Here is a 23,490-nt window from a genome sequence, read left to right as displayed (position 1 = left end):
AAAAAAATCACCGAATCAGCCGAACACGTCGTAATTGGTTGTTCTTGTCGCAAATAATGTGGTAGGTCTCGTCAAGTCGCTAGAACGTTACGATTTTTGTCGCGAAATTGTGAATTGCCTCGTGACACATTCGGTTGCAATAGAAAAAATATGTGTTTTTTGGGAAGGAAAAAAACAGTTTTTATTTTAACACACATGTTTGAAAAGATGACGTTGATCTTAATTTGAAATGAAATGATATTTGTTAAGAATCAGAAAAATGAAAATGGTGAGTAGTTAACGGTAATGGTAAATCTAGAAGATTCGTGGGAGCGAATGTTTGGTTTGTTTCGTTGGATAATAGCGGCATAAATGAAACATACGCGGCACGCCGAGACACACAGAGACAAATAAAAGAAGCACTGATTCGATTATTTACCCTTTATCTCTTCGTTTCTCTCGGCCCCTTTCTTAACGCTCACAAACTCAACACCATGATGTGGGAATGGGGCGATTACGAAGACGCCATCCCAGAATCCGACCAACCCGAACCCGAATCCGAACCCGATTCTCATCTCAACTTCGATTTCTTCTCCGCCCTTGCTAAACCCAAGGTGCTGCACATGCTAACATAACTCTTCAAACTTTGTTTTATGATTAGGGGTTGCTTCTGTAACTGCATATTGTGTTGTGTTCTGTGTTGGGGCAGGATTATTACAAGATACTGGAAGTGGATTATGATGCTACGGATGATGATATTCGCTCCAATTACATTCGTCTTGCTCTGGTGTGTTGTGTTGTAAGCGTTTTCCTTTTGTTGGGTTTCCGATTGGGGCTAATGTGGGTGTGGTTGTGCGCGCAGAAGTGGCACCCGGACAAGCAGAAAGACCAGGATTCTACTACCTCGCGATTCCAAGACATAAACGAAGCCTACCAGGGTATGTATATATCTATGTATTTGTTTTTAGGGTTAGGGATAAGGATGCCATCGTTGTTTGTAGCGTTGGAGATTCTATCTTGACTAGGAATAGCGCCATATTATAATATATATACAAGTGGGTGCAATGGTAGTTTTCTGAATCAGTTTTAAGAGGTTGAAACTTAAGAGTGTATTCTAGTTAAGTTCTTTAGGGTTATTATATCACTGCATTAGTTTATGCATAAGTTTGTCGATGTTTATTTGTTTTAACTTTTTTTCTACAATGACTTTTAATTGTTTTTTCACCTAGAAGTGTTCATGAAGAAAAATTTCTAAACAGATCCTTTTTGTCTTTTCCCATACTAATAATGTTTCGGGAACTGTTTCTGTTTTGTTTAATTTGTGCCTATTAATGTATTGAGCTGGAAGTGCTGCTTAAATATGATGCTCGTATACTCTAAGGGAATGAAATAGTCAATTGTTTGGCATCGGGGTGGTGTTTTGTGTGATAATGTCTGAAAGGTGTGCTTGTTGTTATGAATTTTAGAAATACAAGGGATGAAAAACTTGAGCAAGCTTACTTATGGTTGTTGTTCTGAATGTTGGGTTCTGAAGTGTCACCATTGTAGTGGATGAGAAGTTGTGCGACAGACAATAATATTATAAGTGAATGAGCGTGTGTATAGTGGAAGGTTGGAGTTACACCTATTGAGGATTAGATGACTAAATCTTGCCCGTGGTGGTTTGACTTTGACCTAAATGGTGTGTCTGAAAAATTTGTCATAGCACAATGACGTTATATGGCTATCCTTGTTGCTGGAGGGGTAGATGAGTCAAGCTGAGCACTATAATAAGCTCAAGCTTGACATGCTCAAGAAAATATGTTAGTCTAGCTTGGCTTTATTTCTTTGAAGAAGCCAGATGTAAATCTTGAGTTTGATTGGCGCTGTTATAATATCTAGCCTTCTAGAAGATATGCAATCAATCATGCTTTTAACTAGCATGGTTCATTCTACTGAGTTTATTTTCTGTCTGTTATAAGCTTAAATTGAGAGGGAAGGTTCCCAAATCTGGCTCCAGTTTCATCTTATCTCCCCTAATTTGCTCAATTCCTATATACTTGTTTTGGAAACTTCCTCCTTTTAACTGGAAAGCATACTAGTGCTTTGAAGTTTGAAACTTATAAATGCATTTTCAATGTACCCTACCACTTGATTATTACCACATCTAGATTTGATATAGTTAGTTTTTATACAATGTGATGGTGATGTAGATGATTCAAATCCTAGAAATCCACTAATGGGGTTTGGGCTGCATACATGTACTATCTCCAAACTCCATTTGGTGCAGTGAGCCACCCTTCTAAAACTTTCGAATTTGTGTGTCACTCTTTAGGTTTGTTAAAGTGATGCTTGTTGTCAAGGATTTTGGCTTGTAATCAGGGATGCCTGTTAGATTAACAATTAACCAACCAACCTGGCCATTGCTTATAGTCTAATAATAGACACATGATCGATAGGGAAGAGGGTCCATTGATGCCTGAGAAGATAGATCATGGTTGAAACAGAAGCTGGTGAACGGTTCAATAAATATGATATTACTGTTTTGGTCTAATTCCCCTATCTAAATCTAATGAGATCTTAATATTTGCTGATTATATACTTCACTTCTCTATTATCTGTGTACCTTTATTTCTATCATCTGAGAAGATGGTATTGTATGAGTTCTGTCAAGTTATAATCTAACACCTATTTAGCTTTTTGCACAGTTTTGAGTGATCCAGTCAAAAGGAGGGATTATGACATAAACGGAATGCGTTATGAATATGATTACAATATCATTGTAAGCAATGTTTGTCTTCATCAGACAGGAGTTGTGTTTTGAAAAATGTTTTATTTTCAAGGAATAACTGTGTTTCATTTGACATTTTTTGATGTAGGATTATCTTAATCGTTACAAGGGCCTTATCTTGACTTGCAATGGCCTTGGCATAAAGCATTCGATATGGTAAACAAAAACAACATGACAGATAGCCTTCCAGTGCATCTAGGACAGTTTTTTAGGAGTACCTGGCACTGCATGCCATGCTTAGTATTGAAGATATCTGATTATGATGTCCTGCAGAGAGTTTCATGCTTTTTTGTATAAAAAAAATGGACAAAATGGAACTTCTACCTGTTGTAATTTGGAATGCTCTCGCTTCCTTCTTTCATACTTATGCTTAAATCATCTCAAAATGCTTCAAGATGCATAATTTGAATTTAATTCTAACATTGGTTCGACTAAACTAAAATTCACCAGGCGAATTCGAGTGAACTGAACAACAATTAAGTATTTTTAAAATTTAGTTTAAGTTATTTAATTTAGCAATAGTTCAGTTATTATCAACTTAGTGTGCAGTGCAATTTTTTATGTATTTAGTATGGTCCAGTTTATGTTTTGTAACAACCATGCTCATTTTGCTGTTTTGTTTATTCTTTATCTTTTGACCAAAAGAAAATGTAACTTTTGAGATTTGCAAGATTTTTTCGTTTTATAACATGGAAGAGAAAAAAACTGAGAAAAGTTTTTTTTATACTCAATTTAACATAATCATACTTATTATGATCAAAATAGTTAATATCTAAGTTTGTATGTGTGTTACATACATAACACAAGTTAAATCTAATTTATTACGTATTAAAAAAATAAGATAGTAGCAAAATTACTAAATTATCGATTTTTTTATTCATATATACATATTTATAATTATTTAGTATTTTCTTTATTATTTAGTCTGCCATAATATAGGTTCAAATTCCACAACATTTAATTTGTTTTAACTTTTTGTATTTATGATTTATTATTTTAACAATAATATTAATTATAATCTATTACATATTAAAAAAATAAGATACTAATTTAATAAAAAAATAATAACAAATTGTAAGATAATATACTAATAAATCTTTATTTTATACAATTTATCTTGAAAAGATACCTCTAGATCGAAGAAAATTTAATATTGACGGAGACTATTCACTCTCAATAAGTATATCATGCTATTTGATTGTTTCAATGAGAATGAAACAGACATTTGTCTCTATTTTATATATATATATATATATATATATATATATGGTCTCGCTAATCAGTGCTCTAAAGGTACTGGTTAAGGATAATTAATATACATTGCATCTTGCAACATAGATAAGTGTAATATTAAATAAAACCTGATCTAATAACCATTAATGTAACTTTATTTTCTTTAAAAGACAAAAATGCTCATAAATATTGTACATGTGTATTTAATATTTTATTTAATGTCCACAAATAAAATTTAAAAACTAATTAAATAATAAAATAACTATATTTTAATGTTGCTAAAAATTAGATATAAAAAAATTTAAATTAACAAAAAGCCAACAAAAAAAATAGTGTTAAACATCTAAAACTTAAAAAAAAAATAACATAAGAAAGTATAAATTAACAGAAAAACCAACAAAAAAAATAGTGTTAAACATCTAAAAATGTTACAAAAAAGGAATAATTAAAGTGTCAATTTAAGACTTAATTGTTTTTTTTTCTTTTTAGTAGAGACATTAAAAATTTCAAAATCTTGTTTATAACCATAAGTTATTGTCTACACATTTAAAAGGGTATTTTTGTCTTTATAAAATTGATTATGTGCATTTATATTATTTTAATTACTGCATTTAATTATTTCAACTTTCAATGTAAAAATGATGATATCAAAGCACATTTATTATCCCTTAACCGGTGCCCTTAGGGCACTGGTTAACATTCTCTTAATTATATATATATATATATATATATATATATATATATATATATATATATATATTAATTTTATTAATAGTAGTAAAAATATAGGGGTTATCAAGCTTGTATATCCATATCTATTTTATAATAATAAAACATTATTTTTTATAAAACTAATATTGCAATAATTGTTTTTTACTGAGTAAAACATTTGTATATTTATATATGTAGTTATCAAATATTTCAATTTGATAAATTGTTGCAAATATCTTATAAAACAACTTTAAAATTTTCATTAGGACTATTTATTATGGATGATTTCTTGTAAATCATAAAGATTGAAAAACTGGTTAATGAAGGGTAAAGGGGTAAGAAAATGTGCACATGAAAAACAATTGTAAATCTTATTATTAATTGTCGTGAATAGTATTATTTATATGATTTTTAATATATAATTTAATTATTTTAATGGTTGAATAATTATAATTATAAAATAATTAAACAACAAACGAACTCAAAAACGATAGATCTAAGGGTTTTGAAAATTGAAGACTTTTTAGTTTTTTTATTTCTTTGATAAATCTTTTATTCTATTACTATTATTTGTATCGTATGTGATTGATGTATTAGAATTTGTTAACATCGTATCATATTCACGTTATATCTTCTAGTATAATTTTTTTTTATTAAATAAACTTTTAGAAATAGTTAAAGCATATTAATCTATTATAACGCAATCACTATATTGTAAATCATAAAAGTGACATGTTTACAAATAAATAACTATTTTATTTCATTACTTAATATAATTAATAATTAATTACCTGAAACTTATCCACTAAAATAATTAATTAGACTAGTTAGACATCAATTTGGTATGAAAATGTAACACTCCAAGTATTAATAATATTAATATGTAACCCCAATGATAATTTAAATAAAATAAAATGTGTTCATTGTAAGTCCCCTTTTCCTTTTCAGTTGAGTTTGGGGCCTAGCCTTCGTGGGTCTAAGGCCGGTCCAATAAGGGGACCCAATACCCTTGTCAGCCCCTAATCCCTTCATTCTGTTCCATTTTCAGAAAAACAGCTCCTTGTTCCCTTTCCTCGTCTAGTGTAAGAGCTCTGCTAGGGCATAGAGGTTCTCCTCTTGTTTCGTGATAGCAAAGGACTTTGTACTTCCGGGTAAGTCGAACTCCAACCTTGTCCTTCTCTTTCACCAGTTCAGAGGTTAATAGTTTTGTCTTGGGTTCTCCCTAGCACCCTTTCTCAACTCTGTGTGGGTCTGTTTTCAGCTCCGTACCCTGCTCCTGTGCTCCACTACTTTTCTTGGGTCGCTACTCTCTTCTGCTAGCGTTTAACAAGGTAAGGGAAGCTAGATTCATTGGTTTTAAATCACTATTTGGCTGTTTTTGGTCGTTGTATGTTTTTATGCGTGCGTGGTGTGCTTTTGTTGAATGAAATGGAGTTGCATGTGAATTTGGGAGTGGATCTGAGCTGTTTCCGCCATTGCATGTGGGATGACAGTGGTGAACTCTGCTATTCTCGCCCAAGCGAGCTCGTCTCGCCTAGGCGAGAGTATCAAAATGCTCACCCTGGTTCTGCCTCGAGCACTCGCCCAGGCGAGGGCTGTATTTTGAGCGACATGCCAGCTCGCTCAGGCGAGACAGCGTCGCCTGAGCGAGAGATCGTGAATCCTCCAATGACCCACTGTTGTAGGCTCGCCTAAGCGAGAGCCAGTCGCCTGAGCGAGACAACTTCTCTCGCCTGGGCGACAACTCCTAGCTTGAGCGAGGCTACTGCAGCGGGTGGTTCCAAATCTGTTTTCCTCTTTGTTTGATGGGTGAATTGTGTGATTTATTTATTTACCCCTTTCTTTCAAAACCTAGAGCATGTGAATATATATATATGGTTGCTTGAATCTTATGAACTAAAAGTTGGTATGTTGGCATGAATAACACATGAATTTTGATGGGGAAAACAATAACAAACAATATACCAGAGAATGCAGCGGATATAATTTCCCCTAACTTGCAAGAATCTATGAGGAGCAATAATCAAAGAGCAGCAATAATAAACCACCAAAAGCACAAATAAAGGCACCAAGATTTTAACGTGGAAAACCCCTCAAATCAAGGGTAAAAACCACGAGTCGTCCAGACCAAAGAAATAGCTTCACTATGATCAACAAGAGTACAAAAAAGTCTTAATCAATAGCACAAATTAGTGCCAACACCCAACCAAATAACAAAGCAACAAAGCTTTCAAATAGAGAAGAACAAGAGAGGAAAACCTCTACAAATCACTGCTGCAGTGCGAAATTAATATCTCCCAACTCAGACCTCGTATCAAAGATCCGACCGGTCAGAATGAAGAGCAATGAGTTCCGAACCTGCTGTAAAAATTTCAGCCCGATCCAACGGTGAACGAATCCGCAGCGCCGAATTTACTGCGACAGCTCTATGAAAAACGTGAACAGAATTTTCCCTCTACCTCTCCCTCTATGTGTTAGGGCTTTCAGTGTATTCTGACTCTATTGTTCTGCCTCTCTCTTTATTTTATAGCCTCCTCTCCACTAGGTTTAAGTGAGACATGGGCTTCTCAAATTTTGGGCCTTTTCTCCACATAGGAAGGGAGCCCAATACCCAACAAATCTCCCCCTCACAACTATGTGGAGATAACCGCCAAACCGGCGATCTCACAACAAACTTCAAACTTTCCTCTTGGCAATGCTTTAGTCATCATATCAGCACCATTATCATCTGTATGAACCTTTTTCAACTCCAACAACTTAGCATCCAAAGCATCACGTATCCAATGATACCTCACATCAATATGTTTGGATCTAGAATGAAAAGTTGGATTCTTACCAAGATGGATAGCACTTTGGCTATCAACAAACAATGAATAGTTATCTTGCCTAAAACCAAGCTCCTGCAAGAATTTCTTCAACCATAACACCTCCTTGCATGCTTCAGTAATAGCAATGAACTCTGCTTCTGTAGTAGACAACGCTACACACCTTTGTAGTCTTGATTGCCAAGCCACAGCTCCCCCTGCAAACTTTATCAAATAGCCCGAAGTGGACTTTCTGGAATCAATATCCCCAGCCAAATCTGAGTCTGAGTAACCCATCAAAGTAGGTTTATCACCTCCAAAACAAAGCTTCATATCAACTGTACCATGAAGATACCTCAAAATCCATTTCACAGCATTCCAATGCTCTCTACCTGGGTTTGACAAAAATCGACTAACTGTACCAACAGCATGTGCAATATCTGGTCTTGTACACACCATCGCATACATCAAACTGCCCACCGCAGATGCATAAGGAACTCTACTCATATTGGTCTTCTCAACTTCATTTGAAGGACTCTGTTTAACACTCAGTTTAAAATGAGTAGCAAGAGGAGTACTCACAGCTTTAGCATTTTCCATCTGGAATCTCTGCAACACCTTCCTAATGTATTGCTCTTGTGATAGATAAATCTTCTTTTCTCTCCTATCACGTGAGATATGTATGCCAAGAATCCTTTTAGCAGCTCCCAAGTCTTTCATGGCAAAAGACTCGCCAAGTGTCTTCTTTGACCTGTCAATTCTGGAAATATCTTTCCCAACAATAAGCATGTCATCAACATATAATAACAGGATAATAAAGTCATCATTAGAAAACCTTTTAACAAAGACACAATGATCAGAAGTAGTCTTCATGTAACCCTGCTCACACATAAAAGACTCAAACTTCTTATACCACTGCCTTGGAGCCTGCTTCAAACCGTATAGACTCTTTCTTAGTCTACACACATAATCTTCCTTGCCTTTAACAAGAAAACCATCAGGTTGCTTCATGTATATCTCTTCCTCCAAATTACCATGAAGGAAAGCTGTCTTCACATCCATCTGCTCAACCTCCAAATCAAGAGTAGCAGCTAAACTTAGCACAGTTCTGATGGATGACATTTTCACCACAGGTGAGAAAATCTCATTGAAATCAACACCCTTTTTCTGTCTGAAACCTTTCACCACTAATCTGGCCTTGTACCTTGGAAGCGTAGAATTTGAATCTTGTTTCACCCTGAAAATCCACCTAGTTTCCAATGCCCTTTTGCCCTTAGGCAATTTCACCAAGTCGTAAGTGTGATTATCATGCAAAGATTTCATCTCATCTTGCATTGCATCCAGCCACTGTTTCTTCTCTTCACTATCCAAAGCCTCTTCAAAACACTCAGGTTCTCCACCGTCAGTCAAGGTTATGTACTCATCACAGGAATACCTTGTAGAAGGTTGTTTTTGTCTATTAGACCTCCTGAGTTGGACTTGAGGTGATTCAGGTATATCACCAAGATCGTCATCATCATCATGTTCCTCTTGAGCATCATCAATTGGAACCTCTACTCCACTTCCAAACTGTTGATCATCAACATCACCATGTTGCTCATTGTCTTGAGCTTCCGTTTCAACATTCTCCAAATTGTGAGTGGGCAACCTCATCGGATTACCATCAGTGAGATTACTGTCTTTCTCGGGTGTGGTCTTCTTCACCTTATCAATGTCTTCAATGGTCTGATCTTCCATGAATTGTACATCACGGCTTCTAACAAGCTTCTTCTCAACAGGATCATAAAACCTGTAGCCAAATTCATCCTCACCATAGCCAATAAAGATACATTGCCTTGTCTTTTTATCTAACTTGGATCTTTCATCCTTAGGAACATGAACAAATGCCCTGCAACCAAAGACACGCAAATGATCATAGCTAACATTCTTACCAAACCAAATTTTGTCTGGCACCTCAGTATTCAAAGCAACTGCGGGACTGAGATTAATAACATGCACAGCTGCAAGCAATGCCTCTCCCCAAAAGTGCTTAGGCAACTTTGCTTCTGAAAGCATACATGTAACCCTTTCAGCCAAGGTCCTGTTCATCCTCTCCGCTAGACCATTCAACTGAGGAGTTTTAGGAGGAGTCTTCTCGTGTCTAATACCATGCTGCCTGCAATAAACATCAAAAGGTCCACGGTACTCACCACCATTATCACTACGGATGCATTTCAGCTTCTTACCTGATTGCCTCTCAACCATAGCATGAAATTCCTTGAACTTTTCAAGTACTTGACCTTTCCGCTGAAGAGCATAGACCCATAGCTTCCTGGAACAATCATCAATAAAAGTAACAAAGTAAAGTGCACCACTAAATGACTTTACCTTTAATGGGCCACAAACGTCAGAATGCACCAATTCAAGCAATTCTGACTTCCTTGAGGGAGGATGCTTCTTAAAAGATACTCTGGTTTGTTTACCAGCCATGCAATGAGAACATTTCTCCAATTCTGCATTTCTCAATCCCATAAGCACATCCTTTTTAGCTAAGCAGTTAAGCCCTTTCTCACTTATATGACCAAGCCTCCGGTGCCACAAAGATGCCTCCATATACATAGCATTCACACTGTCTTTAGCAACCAAAGCTTTAGTCCAATACAATTTAGATTGTCTCTCCCCTCTGGCCATAACCAAGTTACCTTTAGTGAGCTTCCATTTACTAGAACCAAAGTGATTGTCATAACCACAATCATCAAGCAACTGCACAGAGATTAAATTAAAACGAACATCTGGAGCATGTTTGACTCCTTTAAGCAACAACTGCACTCCCATGTTGGTTTGCAGGCAAACATCACCAACACCAATCACTTTAGACTCACCATCATTACCCATCTTCAACACTCCAAAATCACCAGAAGTGTAAGATGTGAAGAACTCCTTCCTAGGTGTAACATGCAGTGTAGCACCACTATCAATAATCCACATGCTCTCATCAGATACAAGATTAACAGACTCAAAGTTACGAAGAAGAACAAGATCACCATCTGTAGCAGTAGTGACACGATCATCATCATCATGATCATTCTCTCTCTGTTTGCCCTTCTTGTCTTTGTTCTCCTTTTTCCACTTAAAACAGTATTTCTGAATGTGTCCAGTTTTATGACAAAAATGGCACTCTAAATTCTTGTATCTTGACTTGGACTTGCTCCTACTCTTCTCTCTACCACCTTTATGTTCCTTTTTCTGACTTCTCCCCCTAGCTTCTGTAACAAGCATCTCAGACTGAGATGAAGAACCATGTGCCTTCCTTCTCATCTCTTCATTAAGAGCACCGCTCTTTGCCATCTGAAAAGAAACAACACCATTCGAGGCAGAGTTCGTAATTGAAACCCGAAATACCTCCCAAGACTCTGGTAGAGTATTAAGCAACCATAATCCCATAACTTCGTCATCAAACTTTATGCCCATTCCTGACAATTGATCTAGGAGCCCTTGAAACTCATTTAAGTGATCAGAAATAGAAGAATTCTCCCTGTACCTCAAATTCATCAAGCAATTTAACAAATACAATTTATTATTGCCCGACTTAGAAGCATACAAAGACTCAATCTTCTCCCACAAAGCTCTGGCATGTGTCTCATTAGCAATATGATTATAAACATTATCTTCAACATATTGCCGAATAAAACCACATACCTGTTGGTGCTCAAAGTCCCATTCTTCTTCAGACATAGAATCTGGCTTCTGTGTAGCAAAGACCGGAAGATGCAATTTCTTGACAAATAATAAATCTTTCATCTTGCCCTTCCACAAATGATAATTTGTACCATTCAAAGTAATCATCTTTGCATTTGCCTCCATCATTCAAGCAAGTAAATATAGCCCAACCAAGAGCTCTGATGCCACTCTGATGGGGAAAACAATAACAAACAATATACCAGAGAATGCAGCGGATATAATTTCCCCTAACTTGCAAGAATCTATGAGGAGCAATAATCAAAGAGCAGCAATAATAAACCACCAAAAGCACAAATAAAGGCACCAAGATTTTAACGTGGAAAACCCCTCAAATCAAGGGTAAAAACCACGAGTCGTCCAGACCAAAGAAATAGCTTCACTATGATCAACAAGAGTACAAAAAAGTCTTAATCAATAGCACAAATTAGTGCCAACACCCAACCAAATAACAAAGCAACAAAGCTTTCAAATAGAGAAGAACAAGAGAGGAAAACCTCTACAAATCACTGCTGCAGTGCGAAATTAATATCTCCCAACTCAGACCTCGTATCAAAGATCCGACCGGTCAGAATGAAGAGCAATGAGTTCCGAACCTGCTGTAAAAATTTCAGCCCGATCCAACGGTGAACGAATCCGCAGCGCCGAATTTACTGCGACAGCTCTATGAAAAACGTGAACAGAATTTTCCCTCTACCTCTCCCTCTATGTGTTAGGGCTTTCAGTGTATTCTGACTCTATTGTTCTGCCTCTCTCTTTATTTTATAGCCTCCTCTCCACTAGGTTTAAGTGAGACATGGGCTTCTCAAATTTTGGGCCTTTTCTCCACATAGGAAGGGAGCCCAATACCCAACAAATTTTGTTTGGTTGGTTGGTTGAGAACTTGCATGAGGATTGGATGTTCTAAATAAAGGTGGTGGACATGGTATGAAACATAAATTTGGTGTGTTAGGCGTAATTCCATGAGTCTCGTGGGAAGACTTTATGGTGGCGTGTAGTGTATATATTAAGATAAGGATTCAAGTAAGGATCGCATCCCGAAACTCTAAAGGGGTCAGTGAGTCTCAAGTAGAGCAAACTGACCCAAGTGGTGAGAGTAGCGGGAGGCCCTAGTCTTTGGCAGGATAATGACCTTAGACGCTTAAAGGCTAACTTTGTGCGTGGTAGGGTGAAACCCATTGGCAATGGCTCTGCAGAGCAGTAGAGGCCACCACAAGTGCAAGCGTCCGGTGAATCCGATCTTAATATATTTATCCGGATAATTGAGTCATAGTGTCTTGCTTGTTTGCCATAACATGACTTATGTGTCTCTGTGTTGTATGCCTGTGAATGTTTATGCACTTATTCTTTTACGCTATGGTAAGTTTCATGTTACACTAGCTTACCCTTGCATTTCTGTTTCGTGTTCCTGTTGTGTTTTCTCTTTTGCGATGATCACCCTTGGTGGGAGCAGATGGAGGAAATTCTGGGAGTAGGCCTGGTGGTAACAGTGCAGCCTAGTGGGCCCGTTGATATGTCTTACGAAGAGGTTCTATGGCCCTAGTGTCTTGTAATTCCATGCTCTTAGAGCATTTTTTTTGTGGAACTGTTAACTTTCTCTTTAGTTGTTTATGGCATAGTGGTATGCCCACTTTTGTTTTCACAAATACAAAATTCTGGATGACTGTAATAGTTACCTTTCCTACGTTTTATGTTCATCTGAGTGCTTCTCGTTATTATAATTGTGTGATATTTTATGTAGTAGTGTAATCTATTAAAAATGGGATGTCACACTCATTACATAAAATACATAAAAGATATGTTTTATAAAAAGTAGTTAGAAACTTATTTTAGTTATTACGTAAAACATATATGTTTTATAAAATATAATTAGAAATGTAAATGAGTTTTCAATCACTTAAAATTTTTACCATTTTAGTGTAATTTCACTGTAAAATTACAAAATGATGTAATTTTAAAATAATTTCAAAAAATAAACAAAGAAGTCATGTTATATTAAAACGATTTCACTACTGATAAGTTAAAGTCGTCTCATAAATTTTTATAAGTTGAAGATGTCATTACACTTTTAAGATAACTTATATTAAATTTAATCAATAATCAAAAGTAAAATCGTCTGATGTTGTGAAATATGACACTTTAATATATATATATATATATATATATATGGTTAAATATATTTTTGGACCTTAAATTTTCAGTTAAATTTGGAATTAGTCTCTCTTTGAAACTTTGAAAATTAATTTAGTCCTTCATTTTTAGAGATATGTAAATTTGGCTCTTTTAATCAAAATATTTTAGGTTTATTTGACGTTTTAAACACTTTTCTTAGCTAATATTGAGATGGAGATGTGTTAAACAGTGTAAACCATTCAAATGCTATTATTTAAAATGCATTTGAAATGTCAAATAAATTTAATAAAATTTTATTAAAGGTACTAAATTCACATATTTTTAAAGTTGAAAGACTAAATTGAATAAAGGTTTCCAAGAGGGACTAAAGACTAATTTCAAGTTTGACAGATAAAAAAGAGACAAAAACATATTTAACACACACACATATATATATATATATATATATATATATATATATATATATATATATATATATATATATATATATATATATATATATATATATATATATATATATATATATATATATATATATATATATTCACTTTATATCTTCTAGTATAATTTAATTTTTTTCATTAAATAAACCTTTAGAAATAGTTAAAGCATATTAATCTATTATAACACAATCACTATAATGTAAATCCTAAAAGTGATATGTTTACAAATAAATAACTATTTTATTTCATTACTTAATTAATATATAAGGGTTATCAATTAATAATTAATTACCTCACACTTATCCACTAAAATAATTAATTAGACTAGTTAGACATCAACTTTGTATGAAAATGTAACACTCCAAGTATTAATAGTATTAATCTGTAACCCAAATGATAATTTAAATAAAATAAAATGCGTTCATTAACTAAAAGATATGTTTTATAAAAAGTAGTCAGAAAATTATTTTAGTTATTACGTAAAACATATATCTTTTATAAAAGATAATTAGAAATGTAAATGAGTTTTCAATCCCTTCCTCAAAAAATTTATCATTTTAGTGTTATTTTACCGTAAAATTACAAAAATAATATATTTTTAAAATAATTTCAACAAAAATTAAAAATCGTGTCATATTAAAACGATTTCATGTCAAAAACTTTTATAAAATAATTTAAATTTAATTTAATCATGAATACAAAATAAAGTCATGTCGTGAAATATGATATATATATATATATATATATATATATATATATATAACATAAAAAAGTTAATTTAATTTTTATTTAAATAATAATTATTTATATAATAATTAATATATTACATAATAGAAATAAAAATTATTTTAATTAAACTAATAATAAATAATTTATGATATAAAAAGTATTATCATAATGCAAAAGAGATAAGATAAAAGAGATGAAGAAAAAAAAAACAAAAATACTGTAGAAAAGCATAAAAAAAAATTGTTTCTTTTGAAGAAGATAAGAAAAAATATTTCATTTTAAATAAAATAAAATATCTTTTCCAAGTCAATTGAAAAAAAAAAATTAACCAATTAGTTTAGATTACAATTCATATCTGACATGTACATGATTATGATGATGGCAGTCTAAAAACAAAATAGAATTCAATTCTCCCAACTCTGAATACGATTTTTTTCTTTAGGAAAATATTTTCACAATTATTAAAAATTTATTTTGAAAATATTGTATAACTTATTAAAGTAAATTAATTCATATTATTTAAAATTTGTACTATTTTATTTAGTTAAAAGTATTAAATTAATTTATTAGATTAAATAAATTTCAAAATTAATTATATTTATTAAATTACGGCAACGTTAAGAAAATTAATAGATGTAACATATTAATGTTAACGTTTAATTCAATAACTTAAATTATTAACAATAAACATATATTTATATTATTATTAATGTTATAATATAAATAATAATTTAATTTTTATTAATTAAAAATTATTATCTATAACAATATATAAAGAAGATTCCTCTTTTTGTGTTCACTTTTCATTTTTTAATTTTACCCTTAATTAATATTTTAAAAATTAATTATTTTATAATTAGTTTAATTTTAACCGTTTTTTTTTATTTTGACCGTTATTCTTAAAAATCTTTTTTTAACAATTATTTTATTTAATAACTATTTTAAAATTTATTATATACATTTTAAAAATAAATATTATTAATTTTATAAAAATTAAAAAATACGGATACACAGACAAGACAACGTCTGTGTATTCGCTAAGTGAGTTCAACGAAAGAGAATTTTTATTCTTTTATCACTCTCTCCGTTTATCCATTTACTCTCTTTTTTTTTTTGTTTCTTTTTTTCTATATTGTCTCTAAATTTTTTCATCAAAAACATCGTGTTTTAATCTGCTGACACCACTTATGCAGAAGTACCTTTTTTATAACAACGTTTATAAAAAAAAAAAAAGGCCACAGTCTCATAATAAAAAACAATATATTATATAGGTCCAAATTAGGAGGGATGTAAAATATACCCGAAATTCTCCTGTTATATGGGTTGGAACGTGACCCAATATGACATTGATGTTGGGCTATTACGTTGGATGTAAGGGTCTTTCTTTCTGCGCCACTTTTTTCTTCCTGCACCCCTATATTAACATCCCATTTTATCCTTAAAAATTTATAAAAAAAAAAAAGAGAAATTAACCTTCAGGTCATCTTCCCCAAACCTTGTTCGATGGAGGTGGCGTGGGATGATTAGGGGTTTTAAGTAGGTTTCAGATTGCGTAATTCGAAATATATTACCAAATCCGAAAATATGTCTTAGATGCAACATCCTGAAACATTTTTGTATGCATACACTCCAAAATGAGTAATCTCAAATATACTTTCAAGAGAGACATTTCAAATTGAATATTTTGAAAAAAAAATATACTTTTCAGAATATACAATTCAAAATGTAATCTTAGATTTGAAAGTATATTTCGGATTGTTCAATCTGGAAAAAATTATTTGTTGATAAATGTGTAATGTGTAATTTGAGAACATTAAATGTTAAGGGATTTTGTGTCCTTGTACGAATGGATTAACCTTTTCATAACTATTCTAGGCTCTGATACCATTGTTATGAAAAGGTTAACCTATTCGTACAAGGACACAAAATCTCTTAACATTAAAACCATGTTATAATTGATGGATTCTTTGGTTTTGTTAGTTGGGGACCAACACAAACTTTCTCTCGTGAAGGCCATGTTATAATTGATGAGGACTTTAAGCTTCTCACCGATTTATTATAGTCCAATGAAAAAGGTTTACCAACTAATTTGATAGAAAAACGTTGTACAACACAAACTTTCTCTCGTGAAGGCCATGTTATAATTGATGAGGACTTTAAGCTTCTCACTGATTTATTATAGTCCAATGAAAAAGGTTTACCAACTAATTTGATAGAAAAACGTTGTACACTTGTTAAAGAAATGCTTTCCTTCTCGCAAGGATACATCAGCTTATCATGGAAATGTATAATTCTTCAACCAAATCCCACTTGCCATTGCCCACCATATATGGTCAATGGAGGCTAGGAGAACCAAACACTCTTCTTCGAGTTGTGTCATAAAAATGATGAAACAAATGCCTAAAATCCTTGATGACTACATTTCATGACTTCTAGAAAACGCTTTCAGCTTCATCAACCATCGTTCGGAGCTCAACGTCGAAGATTCCATGGCACCGGATGCGAAACGTGTCAAACTCCCTAGCAGACCACAACATCAGGTCGATGAACCCAGTGGCAGCGATTGGAAGTCGATCTTTGTTGGCATTGACAAAAGCTGGTAGCGTCAACTTCAGAAGAGGTAGCGACTTCTATAGGAACTGGCTGAAGGTCTCACTTGCAACGAAGGACGTCCCTCTCCGAATCGGGATCGGTGATATTAGTGGTGTTGGAATCTGGCTGTTGCAGGAAATCACATCTTCCATGTGTCATTCATTCTCTTTATTATGATGCAATTATGCAAGAAGGGATGCTTTACTATTAGTTTAACATTGTTCTGGTTATGTATATAGTTGTGTTTTGTTAGCCTAGTTAGATTAGTTAGGGTTTTGTTAGGTTTTCTGCTTCCTTTATCTTTTGTCCCCTTTTTATAAGTGACATTTTCTCAATCAATAACAGATATTTTATTGTTTCTGTAATATGGTATCAGTAGACCAATAATTCTCTCTATTTCCTTTTTGGGTCTTCCTTTTCTTTGTTGTTTGCCCTTCTTTATGTTCTTGTGTTCTTCCATGGCTTCCACTACCATCAACAATACCTCCAACACCATCATCAAGGAACCCCATCAAGATCCTTCCCATTCCCTTTTCTTACACCATTCGGATGGACCTAGTCTTCTTACTTCTAAATCGTTAGATCACAAAAATTACATCACCTGGAGCCATGCGATAAGGGTTACTCTCTCGGTCAAGAGCAACCTTATACTCATCAATGGAACCTTTATCACACCTTCGGACAATGATCCTTTGTTCGCTGCTTGGTCACGGGCAAATGATATCATCATCTCATGGTTATACAACTCCATTTTGAAAGAGAGTGCCACAAGCATCATCTTCACTTCCATCGCTCATGAGATCTGGGGAGATCTTCAAACTCATTTCTCTCTCAAAAATGGCCTTCACATTTTTCAACTCTAGCGTCAACTCATATTATCACTGTTACAATGTCATTCATGATTCTACCACTGTATACCCTATTTAAAATTATGTTAACTATTCCAAGTTGTCCACTCCCTACACACACTACATTTGTCAAATTTTTTAAAATTATGAGCCTCAAACTTATAAGCAAGCCATTCAGTTTCCTCATTGGCGAAAAGCCATTGAAGATGAACTTACTCCTATGGATTTGAATAACACATGGTCTATCACCCATCTTCCTATTGGTAAGAAACCTATAAGTTGCAAATGGTTGTTTAAACTTAAACTTCACTATAATGACACTATAACTAAACATAAAGAAAAGTTAGTTGCTTATGGGTTAACACAACAATATGGCACTGATTTTCATGAAGCTTTTTGTCCTATTGCCAAAATTATTACCCTGCATATTCTTTTATTCGTTGTTGCATCTCATAATTGACATTTAACTCAACTTGAAATTAATAATGCTTTTATAAAAGACAATCTTAATGAAAAGATTTTCATGAATATTCCTCCTAGTTACACTCATAATTTTACCACAACCTCTACTGCTCCTTTGATTTGTTGTCTTTATAAATCAATATATGGTTTAAAACAAGTCTTAGACAGTTGGTTTCATAAATTTCGTGGTACTCTTGTTTCTTTTAGTTTTTATCAATCTAAACATGAATATTCTCTTTTTACCAAAGGCAATGGTAATATTTTTGTTGCTCTTTTTGTTTACATAGATGATATCATTATTGTTGGCCCAAACATGGATTGTATGCATTTTGTTTATCATCATCTACAAAACACTTTCAAATTAAAAGATCTTAATGATTTAAAATTATTTCTTGGAATTGAACTTTCCAAATCTAAAAATGGTATTTTTATGTGTCAATGCCTTAATATTTTATCCTTAGTTGAAGATTGTGGGATGCTTGCTTGTAAATCATTTATTGTTCATATGCTTCCCAATTTGCATTTACATAATACTTCAAACACTCCTATTGATAATCCTTCTATTTAGAGACGTCTCATTGGAAAATTGTTATATCTGATTATTTTACTTCTTCATATTTCTTATACTAAATTAAACCAATTTCTTCAACCCCATTTTGTACACATAGAGGCTGTTACTATTTTTCTAAGATATATGAAGCACACAACTGGACAAGGTATTTTGTTTAAATCTACATCTGATTGTAATATTTATGCTGCTTAAGTTGATGTTGATTGGGGCTCATGTATGGACACTCATTTCTCAATCACTAGATTCTACATTTTCCTAGAAAACTCTTTAGTCTCCTAGAAAACCAAGAGACAAAAGACAATCAATGAATCTTCTGCAAAAGTTGAGTACCATGCCTTAACTTTTGTTTCTAGTGAAATGGTTTGGTTGAAATCTTTTGACTGACTTTCATATTTCTATTCCTCATGCATGAACGCATTAAGCACCTAGACATTGATCTTCATTTCATCTGGGAACATGTGGAGAAAGGCACTAACCAACTTATTCACATATGCAAGCATCACTAATTAGTTGACATTTTAACCAAGTCTTTACCAAGAACCAGTTTCCTCTCCATTCTCTAATACGGGCATTGAAAACATTTATCTCCCATCTTGAGGGGGCTTATTAGTTTAACACGGTTATGGTTTGGTATATAGTTGCATTCCGTTTGCTTAGTTAGATTAGTTAAGGTTCCATTTGGTTATCTACTTCCTTTATCTTCCTTTCTTTTGACCCCCCCTTTTAAGTGTAATTTTCTTAATCAATAACAAAGATCTTTTCTTGTTTCTGTAATATTTACAAAAAGAACAAAATGGTCAAACAATGATTAAGTTTGTCTCCTTGTCCTTATAAATTTAGAAAAGTTGTTGGCAACAAGTTCATCAAGCAAAGGAGATTGTTGAAACAAAGGTATACAAAGGGCTTGATTGTACCACTTACCAAAGTGCCAAAACTTGCATGGCATAACATTGCAGCAATGAAGACATTGTGAGTCTTCTTGTTAGAATACTTATACATTATGGAACTTGGCGAAGAGGAAGATCGGGAGATTTAGACGAACATGGGAAATATAATATCGGATTACAAGTTCCGAAAAATAATAGTTTTTCTCGAATTAAGCAATCCATGATATATTTTTAGATCCGAAGTCACATTCTGGATTGTATATTCCAAAAACAATATTTATGTTCCAAAATATATAATTCAGAATGTCTTATCACATTCAACAATGTATTCTGGATTGCTAAATCCGAAATGCATGCGTATAAAGATGCGAAATGTTTAATCTAAAACATATTGTTGGATTCGATAACACATTTTTGATTATGCAATCCAAAACTTACTTAAATCCGTAATCATCTGTACCCCACCCAGAGATAAATCTTTATATTGACATAAGGAGCCATGACCCCCAAATATTTTTATATTTATATAATTTAATATATAATTTTAAATACTTTTTTAAAATTTAATGTATTTAATATATTTGAAATTTTTGAAATTTTTTAAGTATATATATATATATATATATAATTTCTCTATTTTTACCTACATTTATTTTTTAATTTCACCTTTTAAATATATTTTTCAAAATTAAAATAATTATTTTATTAATCTTTTAAGCAACCATTTGTTAATTTAACTATTTTTTTTTTCAATTTGACTAATTGTTTACACATAATCATAATAAATAAAAATTAATTACAGTAAAATTATAAAAAATAATTTTATTTAATTTTATAATTATAAGAATGACAATTATAATAATTTTATTATTTTTATTATCATAAAAAATTAAATAGAGTATTTTTACTTGTTTATATAAAAATTATTTTGAGTTTCATTATTTTTTTTCTATTTTCGTTCAAAAAAGTTTATCTTTCGATCTTTTTTAGTTTCAATTTGATCCTGACTTTTAAAAAGTTGATATAATTCGGTTTTTTTTATTAAATTTTTTGAAATAGATCAATTTTTTTTTAAATTGAAATTATAAATAAGAATGATTTGTTTTATTGATATAATTAACATAATGTCAATTTTAATGAAAAATTTTTAATTCGTTTCAAAAAATTTAACTAAAAAGATCAAATTACATCAATTTTTAATAATTCAAAACCAAATTAAGATTACAAAAATCTGGATAATCAACTTGACATTTTTAAATAAAAATAAAAATAAAAATAACTCAACTAAAATTTTTGACACCCAAGTTAAATCCAATGCAGTGGTTGATCGAAGAACTAAAAGTTCATTTCTCAATTTTTTTATTACTAATATTTAAGGGTAAAATATGACATGTCAATTTAGGGGGTGCAGGAAGAAGATAAAGGAGTTGCCGGAAGAAAGATACTGTATGTAACATGAAGGGATGTTATAGTAGCTTAAAAACCCTAAAACTTATCCCAAGAAGCAACTTTTCTTCTTTTATTGTTTCCTCTCTCATTTTGGCAACCCAAAACCCTTGCCTACAATAGCTCCTTCTTCTTCTTCTTTCATCTTCATCTTCTCTCTGCATGCTCTCCCGCGACGAAGGTATCTGCTTTTGCATTTTCATTTTTCTCCAACTTCACTTTTAATTCTATGTCATTGCTGTAGTTGGTATTCTCATCGCAACCGCGTCTGGTCTCATCGCTGTTGGTGGTGCTCCGCTCGCGTCAAAACCTCACCGGAACCAGGTCAGTGGTTTTTACATTTTAAATATTTTTAAATTATATTACATTTTAAGAGAAAAAAAGTGGAAACTTTGGACGCAATTTTGGAAATAATTTTATAAATAGACTTTAGATCGAAAAGCACTTCACTACCAAAGCTTTGGCTAAATCAAGTGAGTTTTAAATTAATTCAAGTTCAACTTTAAAACTTCATTAGCATTTATAAGATAGGATTTATGAATTATTATAAACTCCTAACACGTTAATTTGTACTGAGAAAAAAAAATTAACTTTTATTAGTAGATAAAATATCTCAAATTAATATAATTTTACAACCTAATACATTCCTATTAAAAGTTACATTTAGCTTTATAATTAAATCTTAAAAAACTATGCTTAGTTATAAAAGAAAAATCCTCAAAACTGTAATATATAAACGATCTAGTGTATCTTCGTATATCTCCTTAATTTTAATAAAACTTAAATGTTTTACGTGCCAAAAAGAAAAAAAGAAATCTTAATTTTGGTTAAAATCTAAAGTTAAGATTAAAATTAAATATATTGTTTGAACTAAAATATAAATTAGAGATGTAGAATAAAGTATTTAGAAGGTGTAAACCTTTAATGTTAGTTATATACTACGTTTAGCGATACTAATTAAGTGTCTTTATTTTAATTTAAGTTTAAAATATGCATATATATATATATATATATATATATTTATATATTTAGTATTATTAGTTTTGTTGTAGTTTGATATTCTTGTTCTTAATTATTGATCGGATTGATATTGAGTTCTAGGGTGTCTAATTCTTGGCAAATCGTAATATTATTGATATTTTAAGTATTGTATCGTTAAACTTGTAGTTGTTATGTGATATATATATATATATATATATATATATATATATATATATATATATATATATTGCATTAAGGATCGTACATAATTTTTTTCATTAAGAGACAAATATTCATCATAAACCAAGTCATGATGTATGTAGTAATGGATTGAAGCGGGAAAAATACAAGTCGAATCAGTGAGATGTATGAGAATGGTATGGAAGAGTTCAATCGTCTGTGTTCAAGAAAATGTACTGAAATGAAGTTGGGTAGATGCAAGTCGAATCAGTGAGGAGTATGAGAATGGTGTTGAAGAGTTTTTACAATTTGCTCAACAAAATGTACAAGGTGTCAATGGAAGATATTTATGTCCATGTGTTAATTGTTTGAATGCAAGACGACTTGAGATTAAATTGATACGAGAACATCTTATTTGTGATGGTTTCTTAAAGTGTTATACAACTTGGACCTGGCACGGAGAACTTTTACTTCCAAAGCCCCAATCTAAGTAGTCTAATGTGCACGTTTAGAGGACATGATTCGCGAGGTTTGATAAAAAACTCTCTAACAAACACGTATGTATGATTCTTTGAAAGAAAATTCAAAGAAGCCTTTGTATCTTGGGTGCATTATATGGTAGGCAAAGATCACTTGTAACAGATAGGATATTTATATATTGTAAGTTCCTATTTACTCTAATCAAATGAGAAAAGTGATTTTCTCAATTTAGTCAAGTTCATATTGAAATTTTGTTATATCGGGATACTTTGTTTTAGATTTCTATATTTGAATGGTTCTTTTACTAGAATTGCAATTTTTTTTGACATAGTTACAAAAAAGGGAGACTATTTATGTTTTTGATTGGCCTAAAGGATTTATTATCTGCATGTAAAGGTGATGTGATGTGTTCATAGTATTTTGAGTTTAAAACCTAACATGTTTTTATTGTTTGAATTTAAAATGAGATTTGTATAGAATGTATGAAATTTGTTGTGTATTATCACTTTCGTGTAAATTGCTGC

At 32.2% G+C, this 23,490-nt stretch overlaps 1 protein-coding gene and 2 long non-coding RNA genes across 6 annotated transcripts; all 3 read left to right on the top strand.

Annotated features, from left to right (window-relative positions):
• Positions 1–306: 306 nt before the first annotated feature.
• LOC114193760 (Chaperone DnaJ-domain superfamily protein) lies at positions 307–3,110 on the top strand. 4 transcript variants are annotated; one of them, XM_028083690.2, is made up of 5 exons: positions 348–593; positions 689–766; positions 842–917; positions 2,667–2,740; positions 2,838–3,110. In XM_028083690.2, the coding sequence occupies exons 1-5, from the start codon at positions 474–476 to the stop codon at positions 2,907–2,909; spliced, it is 420 nt and encodes a 139-aa protein (XP_027939491.2). In that variant the 5' UTR covers positions 348–473; the 3' UTR covers positions 2,910–3,110. The 4 variants fall into 4 exon arrangements, with proteins under 4 accessions (XP_027939488.2, XP_027939491.2, XP_027939489.2 ...); XM_028083689.2 differs by having other exon boundaries at positions 363–593; positions 2,655–2,740; XM_028083687.2 differs by having other exon boundaries at positions 307–593; positions 689–917; positions 2,655–2,740.
• Positions 3,111–5,735: 2,625 nt separating this feature from the next.
• LOC146884394 (uncharacterized) lies at positions 5,736–12,929 on the top strand. The gene is made up of 3 exons (XR_014983989.1): positions 5,736–5,844; positions 5,955–6,024; positions 12,668–12,929. It is a non-coding gene; the product is annotated as an uncharacterized LOC146884394 (long non-coding RNA).
• Positions 12,930–21,316: 8,387 nt separating this feature from the next.
• Positions 21,317–23,223, top strand: LOC146884393 (uncharacterized). The gene is made up of 3 exons (XR_014984110.1): positions 21,317–21,506; positions 21,570–21,649; positions 22,630–23,223. It is a non-coding gene; the product is annotated as an uncharacterized LOC146884393 (long non-coding RNA).
• The last annotated feature ends 267 nt before the right edge of the window (positions 23,224–23,490 follow it).

Source organism: Vigna unguiculata, chromosome 8 (assembly GCF_037176805.1).
Source record: "Vigna unguiculata cultivar grain cowpea cultivar isolate G323 ecotype 2 chromosome 8, ASM3717680v1, whole genome shotgun sequence".
NCBI lineage: Eukaryota > Viridiplantae > Streptophyta > Magnoliopsida > Fabales > Fabaceae > Vigna > Vigna unguiculata.
This window is presented reverse-complemented; position numbering and strand designations above follow the sequence as displayed.